Consider the following 10635-nt stretch of genomic DNA (forward strand, 5'->3'; position numbering starts at 1 on the left):
CAGGGCTTTGGTCAGAATCAGCGTATTTTAGGAAGGATTAAAAAAAACCTTTTTTTTAATTTAGTGTCGTGTTTTTTTTGTAGGATACAAGAAGACATAAAAAAAAAAAAAACACATCAGGAGATATCCATTACTATTTTCCACCAAATAAAAAAGTGTAATGTATCTGAAAAAGGCACGGTATAATTCACCTGGATACACGAGGCGGTTGTGATGATTGGTACAGTTTTACTGATGTGTCAAAGTTGCGAAACTGTACGTTAGGATTGGTTTCACCCTCCATCGCGAGGGGAATAATAACTGCAAACATACTCTAATCTTTACAGCTTAAATGACAATTTATTAATATAAAAGAAAAAAAAATGAAAAAAACAGACCATGAATTGCCTATATAGAACTTTTCCTCTTTCATCAGAAAGCCGAGACGGCGGTGACTTCACTCCCCCCTACGCTGGGATCACCTCTATCAGAACATGAATGACACAATGTATCTGGCTGGGGTCACACAAGAGTGTCGGGGCTTTCTGTAAAGAGGTGGATACATTCCCAAAATATTGTACATGTGATACGAACAGATTCTGCACTGAACGGATACAGCAATTATCGGTCAGATAATTCTCACAATGCAGTATCTAGGTGGTAATAATATGTAAATGCTCTTGTGACCCCTTCTCCCCCCCCCCCCCCCCAGCCTTCATCCCAATCTGCCTACATGACATTAACAAAGGACAAAGCCCTGTTTGCAAAGAACTCAAAGCAGATGAGTGACCCCGTAAACTCCTTCACAACCAGCAGGGGGCAGCACTTGCTTTATTGAGGATAGGGAGAATATTACACAGGACACAGGGGAGATCAGGGTGACAGGAGATAGAAGTGCTACAAACTTGCAGATGTTTCATTCATTTGTAATCTCTTGCCCACCCCCAGCTCCCTCTGGGATAAGTTCAATTGTGAGGGAGGGGGTTACTGCCAGCCCTCCTCGTCTTCTTTTGTCATCTCCAGGATGTCTGTTACGATTCCAGTGCCGATGGTCTTGTTTCCGTCTCTCAAGGTGAAGAGCTGACCCTTTTCTAGGACCATGGGCTGCCGGAGGGTCATTATTAGACTGGTGTCTTCACCAGGCATGACCAATTCCTGCAAGAGAGGACACAGCCGTTACTCCAAGATCTGAAAACCAATGGGAGGAGTTATGGAGGGGAGGGGTGCAGGCTTCACTGCACACACACAACTCCAAATTCAATCTTTAGGCCTCTTTGGGGCCTATTCACATCTATAACGTGGTGTACCATGCTGTAACGTATTGCATTAGGCAAGTCTATTGATGTGAATGGGCTGCCTACGCACAAAGCAGGTGCAGTGGGGTTCTATTGTTAATGCATGTGCAATTCCACCTGGCAGTACTCGGGTCGTTGGTTCGAATCCCAACTACGGCACCACCTGCCTGGAGTTTGCATGTTCTCCCTGTGCCTTCGTGGGTTTCCTCCGGGTCCTGCGGTTTCCTCCCACACTCCAAAGACATGCTGGTAGGTGAATTGGATCCTGTCTAAATTGTCCCTAGTATGTGTATGTATGAATGCGAGTTAGGGACCTTAGATTGTACGCTCCTCGGGGGCGGGGACTGATGTGACTGTACAATATATATGTAAAGTGCTGCGTAAATTGATGGCGCTATATAAGTACCTGAAATAAATAACTGCAAAGTATATGAATGGGCCTTTCAAGTGAATCGTTTTTGGTTTTTTTGTTTAAATTGATTGTTCCTAAAGTTGAATTTGGTGGATGCGGCAAAAACACAACACTGATTTTCAAACATGTTGAAACCTCAAAACATCCCGGAAGTCTAGTTCTGGAGGTCAGCCAAAAGTGCAAATTAGCCTCTAGGGAGCCAAATGTGGAATCACCGATTTGTGGAATCACCGAAAAGCCGTGATCTCCAGCAGTCTCATGTGATGTGTCTCCAAGTCTACGGTTCCTGAACTGGGCTGTGCAGATCCTAGTAGTATATAGAAAGTAATGAAGTACCACCAACCTTTTCTTGGGGTAGAGTGATTCTGACGGACATGTCCCAGGTCAGCGAGAACATGATGGGTAAGAAGTTGCTGACGAAAGGCTTGTGGCGTCCTCCTTCCTCTTTGCTGAGGATGTAAACCTGAAACACAGACGTTACCGTTGAAGCAACACAGGGCGACCTGATGCAGCCATTCTCATGCTGAAAATATGACAACGGGCATAGGAGGCGGAGGTGGAATTCTCTCCCACAAAGCACCTTCCAGGTTCTTCCTACACCTCCCTCTCTCTGTTCTTTGGAAGTGCACTGCGTTCATTTTTTTCCTCCAGTTTGTCTGAGGATTGCAGTAATTTATTGGCCTCCCGGCCCTGTATCACACTTTCTCGATTTCTCCGCATGGCTACCCTACTTTCTCTCCTCTGAAGTGCCCGCCATCAACCTTGGTGACTTAAAGTGTTACTAAACCCACAGCAGTACAATCAGTCTGTAGATGCAGTAAAGCATGCTTGTTATACTCACTGTGGGACCTAAGGGGTTAATCCTGTGCATTGTGTAAAAAGGATATTTGATCCGGTCTTCTCTGATCCTCTCCTTCTACTGTCCCCCTCTTATCTCCTGATAAAACAGCATGTGGAGTCACTCTACACATGCTCAGTTTGATATGTATTGCTAGAGAGGTTTTTTTTGGGAGAGTGCATGTGATCAGCACAGAGCCAATCATCACTATCCAGACAGAGGTCAGGGGTTCTGCATCCTCCTAGGAGAGAATAAAAAATTCCTCCTATAAGCTTTAACCAGTGCTCTTCTGGACACTGATAGAAGCCACAAGACTGCTGTATACTGCCGATTGAGAAAAGGTATTTAGCAGATTGGATTTACTAAAATATTTGCATTCCCATGTTCTGTGTACTGTGGGAGACCAGATATAGTGACTGCAGGGTCCGGGGAGAGCAGATATGGCGACTGCAGGATCCGGGGAGAGCGGCTATAGTGACTGCAGGGTCCGGGGAGAGCGGATATAGTGACTGCAGGGTCCGGGGAGAGCGGATATAGTGACTGCAGGGTCCGGGGAGAGCAGATATAGTGACTGCAGGGTCCGGGGAGAGCGGATATAGTGAATGCGGGGTCCGGGGAGAGCGGATATAGTGACTGCAGGGTCCGGGGAGAGCGGCTATAGTGAGTGCAGGGTCCGGGGAGAGCGGATATAGTGAATGCAGTGACTGGAGAGACCGGATATAGTGAATGCAGGGTCCGGGGAGAGCGGATATAGTGAATGCGGGGTCCGGGGAGAGCGGATATAGTGAATGCGGGGTCCGGGGAGACCAGATATAGTGAATGCGGGGTCCGGGGAGACCGGATATAGTGAATGCGGGGTCCGGGGAGACCGGATATAGTGAATGCGGGGTCCGGGGAGACCGGATATAGTGAATGCGGGGTCCGGGGAGACCGGATATAGTGAATGCGGGGTCCGGGGAGACCGGATGTAGTGAATGCGGGGTCCGGGGAGACCGGATGTAGTGAATGCGGGGTCCGGGGAGACCGGATGTAGTGAATGCGGGGTCCGGGGAGACCGGATGTAGTGAATGCGGGGTCCGGGGAGACCGGATGAAGTGAATGCGGGGTCCGGGGAGACCGGATGTAGTGAATGCGGGGTCCGGGGAGACCGGATGTAGTGAATGCGGGGTCCGGGGAGACCGGATGTAGTGAATGCGGGGTCCGGGGAGACCGGATGTAGTGAATGCGGGGTCCGGGGAGACCGGATGTAGTGAATGCGGGGTCCGGGGAGACCGGATGTAGTGAATGCGGGGTCCGGGGAGACCGGATGTAGTGAATGCGGGGTCCGGGGAGACCGGATGTAGTGAATGCGGGGTCCGGGGAGACCGGATGTAGTGAATGCGGGGTCCGGGGAGACCGGATGTAGTGAATGCGGGGTCCGGGGAGACCGGATGTAGTGAATGCGGGGTCCGGGGAGACCGGATGTAGTGAATGCGGGGTCCGGGGAGACCGGATGTAGTGAATGCTGGGTCCGGGGAGACCGGATGTAGTGAATGCGGGGTCCGGGGAGAGCAGATATAGTGAATGCAGGGTCCTGGGAGACCAGATATAGTGAATGCAGGGTCCTGGGAGACCAGATATAGTGAATGCGGGGTCCGGGGAGACCAGATATAGTGAATGCAGGGTCCGGGGAGAGCGGCTATAGTGAGTGCAGGGACTGGAGAGACCGGATATAGTGAATGCAGGGTCCGGGGAGAGCGGATATAGTGAATGCGGGGTCTGGGGAGACCAGATATAGTGAATGCAGGGTCCGGGGAGAGCAGATATAGTGAATGCAGGGTCCGGGGAGAGCAGATATAGTGAATGCAGGGTCCGGGGAGACCGGATATAGTGAATGCAGGGTCCGGGGAGACCGGATATAGTGAATGCAGGGTCCGGGGAGACCGGATATAGTGAATGCAGGGTCCGGGGAGACCAGATATAGTGAATGCAAGATCACCCTCAGCTACAGTTGTGTTCAAAATAATAGCAGTGTGTTGAAAAAAGTGAATAAAGCTCAAAATCCTTCTAATAGCTTTTATTTCCATCCACACAAATGCATTGGGAACACGACACATTCTATTCCAAATCAAAACATGAAGAAAAATTTATCAAATTTGTGTTGTTCCTCTAAAAATAATTGAAGAAAAGTGAATATTAGACGGTTCAAAAAAAATCGCAGTGTTTGTATTCTTCTTTACAAACTCAAACATTCACTATATAAACTGAGAAATGTTTGAAGATTTTGCTTTCCTTTGAATGACTTCATGAATATTTGGTTGTAGTCGCACTGTTTCTGAGAACTGCTGTACATCTGTGTTGCATGGAGTCCCCCAACTTCTGGCACCTGTGATCAGGTATTCCAGCCCAGGATGATTGGACCACATTCCACAGTTCTTCTCTATTTCTTGGTTTTGCCTCAGAAACGGCATTTTTGATGTCACCCCACAAGTTTTCTATTGGATTAAGATCCGGGGATTGGGCTAGCCACTCCATAACGTCCATCTTGTTGGTCTGGAACCAAGATGTTGCACGTTTACTGGTGTGTTTGGGGTCGTTGTCTTGTTGGAACACACATTTCAAGGGCATTTCCTCTTCAGCATAAGGCAGCATGACCTCTTCAAGTATTCTGATGTATTCAAACTTATCCATGATCCCTGGTATGCGATAAATAGGCCCAACACCGTAGTATGAGAAACATCCCCATATCATGATGCTTGCACCACCATGCTTCACAGTCTTCACAGTGTACTGTGGCTTGAATTCAGTGTTTGGGGGTCGTCTGACAAACTGTCTCCGCCCACTAGACCCAAAAAGAACAATCTTCCTTTCATCAGTCCACAAAATGTTGGGCCATTTCTCTTTAGGCCAGTCAATGTGCTCTTTGGCAGATTGTAACCTCTTCAGCACATGTCTTTTCTCCAACAGTGGGACTTTGCGGGGACTTCTTGCAGATAGCTTGGGTTCACATAGGCGTCTTCTAATTGTAACAGTCCTCACAGGGAACGTCACACCTTCTTTCATCTTCCTGGAGCTGATTGTTAACTGAGTCCGCTCCATTTTGGCTATTCTTCTATCCATTCCAATGGTAGTTTTTCACTTTCTTCCACGTCTTTCAGGTTTTGTTGCCATTTTAAAGCATTTGCAATCATTTTAGCTGAGCAGCCGATCATTTTCTGCACTTCTTTATATGTTTTCCCCTCCAATCAACTTTTTAATCAAGGTACGCTGTTCTTCTGAACAATGTCTGGAACGACCCATTTTCCTCAGAATTTCAGAGAGAAATGCACTGTAACCAGCATGTACAATATTTGCTGCCTTCCTTCCTTAAATAAGGGCAATAATTGCCACCTGTTTATCAAAGAATGAATGACCTCACTAATAGAACTCCACACTGCTATTATTTTGAACACGCCCCTTTCAATGAGTGATTCAATGACACAGAATCAGCAGCATGCATGTCATGACTGTTGGGTCTGTTGGATTTCTATTACTCTACTACACCTGCTAGGAAATTATTTGCCATGTAGAAATATCATTTCTACCAAAAACAGTGATTGATCCAGTTAGTGATGTCTGACTGCTATTATTTTGAACACAACTGTACATCACCAACATCATCTGCATATATCGCCCAAATCGCTCTCTCAAGACTTCCTGCTCTCTAGCTCCCTTGCTACCTCCTCCCATGCTTGCTTCCAGGACTTCTCCAGAGTCTCTCCTATCCTCTGGAACTCCCTGCCCCAATATGTTTGGTTAGCTCCTACCCTGTCCCCCTTTAGACGATCCATGGAAACTCATTTATTCAGGGAAACCTACCCCAACTCCACCTAAGAATTGTACTTGAGTTTCCTCCCTCAGATCATCCCCTGCAGCTATTACCTTTTGTACCACCTCCCCCCACTCTTAGATTGTAAGCTCCATGAGCACGGCCCTCCTATTCCTTCTGTACTGAACTGTATTGTAATTCTACTGCCCTCCTTTATATTGTAAAGTGCTGCGCAAACTGCTGGCTCTATATGAATCCTGTATAATAATAATGATAATATTGTGGAGTGTACCTGGGCCTGGACTTTTTGGTGAGGTTTGATTGAGCCAGGCTTGCACATAACCATTCCTCGTCTCACTTCATCTCTCTTTATTCCTCTGACCAGTGCCCCAAGGTTGTCCCCGGCCTCTGATCGGTCCAGGCTCTTGTGGAACATCTCAATGCCTGCAATACAGATTTTATCATTACCAAGGAGCAACATGATCACGTTATACTCCGTATCCAAAAACACAGCAACCAATGAACTCCTGATGCAGAATATGGAGTAAAAGTAAACATCTTGAGGTTATTATTTAAACAGGGTAGAAGGCTAAAGTAAGGAATGTGTGGGGAAAACACAGAGTGGAAGTAAACTCAGCATCAGAAACTGAAATAAAGTTCAAATCCCATATTACCACACTTTAGGACCCTTTAACTTCCATCCTACTTGTAAGTCCAACAATATAAAACTTTGCACACAAGAACTGTCAATGAGGTCCATGCAAGCCCCTTCATGCTACCAGTGTTTCACTTCCAAGCAGATAGCAGCTGTCCACCACTGACATCAGAAGGAAATCCAGTGCTGGCCAGCTGAGAAGACCCCAACCTCTCCTCAGTGTGAACAATGCCATGGTACCGCTCAGTACAGGATGTGACGTCAGTCCCTGTATTTTAGATCTTTAAAAACAAATCAAGTACAGAAAAAAAACTTGTTGATTTGCAGGAAATGTAGTGTGTTACTAACTTCTCGAATGGGCTGACACCACAATGCCTATGCTGGAACCACAAGCAGTGCTGTCAGCTCAGCCTGCTGGAATACAGAGCTTCACCTACCCCCACCCTCTCTCCACATGAACACATTGATTTCTTTCCCAGCGAAACCATGTGCTGCCATGACTCTTAAGAGCTTGTCAACCAGGGGCGTATTTACCACAAGGCAAACGAGGCATTTGCCTAGGGCGGCATCATTATTTAGGGGGGCAGCAGTGCCCCCTGAAAGAAGGGAAATATGCAGTATGGGGACTAGGTGAGATCTGAGAGAGGCAACTGAGTGATGTATGCAGAGCCCGACTGTCATTCCCGGGGATGTCCAGAGCTGTAAAGGTGAGTGTCTCTCTATCTGTTGGCGGGGGGGGGGTTAGGGAAAGGCTCTCTCAGGTGGGGCGGATAATGGGGCAGGGGTGCTGTTGGTCACTGACTGTCAGACCTTCACCAGATGGGAGTCTGGTGTTGGTCGGCGTCACGCTCTCTACGCCAGGGAGGGGGCATCTGATTTTTGTGTTGCCTAGGGCAGCACAAAACCTAAATACTCCACTGCTGTCAACACACTGCGTGTTCAAGAAAGGGCTCTTGGGAGATGCAGTTCTGGAGTATAAGAAGGCAAGAGTATTGGAGTGAACATTTTGAGATCAGAAGGTATCCCTGTGGTGATTGGAGCAAGGTTCCAGAGGCTCACTATTTCTTTCTGGATTTCTAAAGGCTGGTTTATTATTTTATTAGGGTAAGGGTATGTGATTCAGCCACTTAGATGTGTGCAGAGTGTTCACGGAGGAGTGTATCTATGAAAATTCACACAGGAGTGTTTCACTATCACAAGTGTTCTCACGTTTTTGTGTGTTTTATTTGCACAGAAATAATTAGAAAATGTGGGGTTTGATTTAGTATTTATTATTCATGAATTTATTTTTGTTTATTATTTGAGGATAATACACTATTGAGTTTTCTTTGTTTTCAGGTACACGGCAATTACTGGAATCACACGGTGAATTTAAATCAGAAATTGGGAGAAAAAGTCTTTGGACTTTTGTTTTGGGTTTTTTGACGTTTTGTATAATTTCACAGACACTGAAAAGGTTTATATAATTGTTTTGGACTTTCAAGGGTGAAAGTGAGACTTTTGTGTCATTTACACAGGGAGTTTATCTGAAATGATCTTATAGAGTATATAACTATTATTATACAGTATTTATAAAGCACCAATAGTTCGCTCAGCGCTGTACATTACAAAGGGAGACAGAACATGTGACAGAACAATACCAATACAATGTGATACACGAGGGGTTCGAGGGCCCTGCCCTTTCGAGCTTACAATCTAGGAGGGAGGATATAGGATACCGATTTATATTTCACAGTTTTGGAGGTGTGCCTACATCAATAGGAAATGACCTCCCAGCAGCTGCTCCTTCAAGAACTTTAATCAGCCAGTTGATGGAGAGTAGGGAGGTCCCCTTTAAAGTTTGGTAAACTTCTCAGGGAAAAAAGAGGCTTCCAATATGGACCTTCTGAAAATGCCAGATTACTGGCTGTTATCCTAACCATCTTGCTCCAATACTTACAGTATCTGAAAAAGAGCAAGTCTAGAAACTTGGGAGTCAAGCCCAAGCCTGCACACTTGGTTCCAGGTCAGTGAGGAAAAGTATTACAGGAGGTACCGATTTTGGGTCTACATAAATGACAAACTGCTAGCAGGAGAAGTAGTCAGTCTTGATGTGTCACCTAATATATTAAGGCCAAGTGCAGCGTGTTTGCAAATATAACCTTAGATCTTTCTGAGCGGTCCTCAAGCTTCCCAGCACTTCACTTCTCCTGTTTACAGTATCCCCTCTACCTATGGAAACCTGCAGATCAGTGTGCATTATAAGTGCACAATGCTATAAAACTGTTCACAAATGGCTGGAAGAGATCACATGTTCAACACAGGGCTTTCTGAGAGAATGATTTGTGTCTACAGTTCCTCTAATATATATATATATATATATATATATATATATATATATATGTATATATGTATGAAGTATTTGAACCCCCTGCGATTTTGCAAGTTCTCCCACTTCTCCATCATGGAGGGGTCTGACATTCACATTGTAGGATCATTCCCACTCAGACAGAATTAAAAAAAAAACAAACATTCAGGAAATCCCATTGTATGATTTGTAAAGAATGTATTTGTCTTGCACTGCTGAACATAAGTATTTGAACCCCTGAGAAAATCAGTGTTAATATTTGGTACAGAAGCCTTTGTTTGCAATTACAGAGGTCAGACGTTTCCTGTAGTCCTTGGCCAGGTTTGCACTGCAACAGAGATTTTGGCCCCCTCCTCCACACAGATCTCCTCTAGATCTATCATGTTTTGGGGCTGTCGCTGAGCAACACGGAGTTTCAGCTCCCTCCAAAGATGTTCTATTGGATTTAGGTTTGGAGACTGGCTAGGCCACTCCAGAACCTTGATATGCTTCTTACGGAGCCACTCCTTGGTTCTCCTGGCTGTGTGCTTCGGGTCGTTGTCATGTTGGAAGACCCAGCCACGACTCATCTTCAATGCTCTGACTGAGGGAAGGAGGTTGCTGCTCAAAATCTCACAGTAAATGGACCCATTCATCCTCTCCTTAACCTCTTGCCGACCGCGCATAGCCGAATGACGGCTTCACCGCGGCCGGCCAGTTCTGAGTGGACGTCATATGACGTCCTCCCAGAACGCGCTCTCCTGCGCGCCCCCTGTCCTACGGACACAGCTGATCACGTGATGTGGTGAAAGGCCGATCCCACTGGCCTTTTACCACGTGATCAGCGGTGTCCAATGACACGCTGATCACAGGGAAATGCAAGTGCCGGTTCTCGGCTGCACTTTCCTCACGCTGTCAGATCGTGAGGAAAGTGCTGCCGAGAACCGGCAGTTGTCAGAGCGGGGATCGGCACCGATCATCAGGGCACTGATGATCAGTGCCCTGATGATCGGTGCCCAGCAGTGACACCCGCAAGTTCCGCCCAGCAGTGCGCCCACTAGCCCCGCCCACCCGTTCCCAGCAGTGCCCCCACCTGTGCCCAGCAGTGCCCCCACCTGTGCCACTCTGCAGTGCCACCTACCTGTGCCCAGAAGTGCCACCCACCTGTGCCCAGAAGTGCCACCCACCTGTGCCCAGAAGTGCCACCCACCTGTGCCCAGAAGTGCCACCCACCTGTGCCCAGAAGTGCCACCCACCTGTGCCCACCCACCTGTGCCCACCAGTGCCACCCACCTGTGCCCACCAGTGCCACCTACCTGCGCCCACCAGTGCCACCCACCTGC

General features: G+C 47.1%; 1 protein-coding gene across 2 annotated transcripts in view; it reads right to left on the reverse strand.

Moving 5' to 3' along the window:
- Positions 1–319: 319 nt before the first annotated feature.
- TUFM (Tu translation elongation factor, mitochondrial) overlaps positions 320–10635 on the reverse strand; it is a 41410-nt gene continuing 31094 nt past the window's right edge. For both annotated transcript variants that reach the window (XM_089655771.1, XM_089655772.1), the window contains exons 9-11: positions 6604–6755; positions 2030–2149; positions 320–1134 (exon numbers count right to left, since the gene is read on the reverse strand). In XM_089655771.1, coding sequence (XP_089511897.1) covers positions 964–1134; positions 2030–2149; positions 6604–6755 — 443 coding nt within the window. In that variant the 3' untranslated portion in view covers positions 320–963. The remainder of the gene's footprint in view (positions 1135–2029; positions 2150–6603; positions 6756–10635) is intronic.

This window comes from Staurois parvus, unplaced genomic scaffold (assembly GCF_062004578.1).
Source record: "Staurois parvus isolate SC_StPar_1 unplaced genomic scaffold, SC_StPar_1.0 ptg000867l, whole genome shotgun sequence".
Lineage (NCBI taxonomy): Eukaryota > Metazoa > Chordata > Amphibia > Anura > Ranidae > Staurois > Staurois parvus.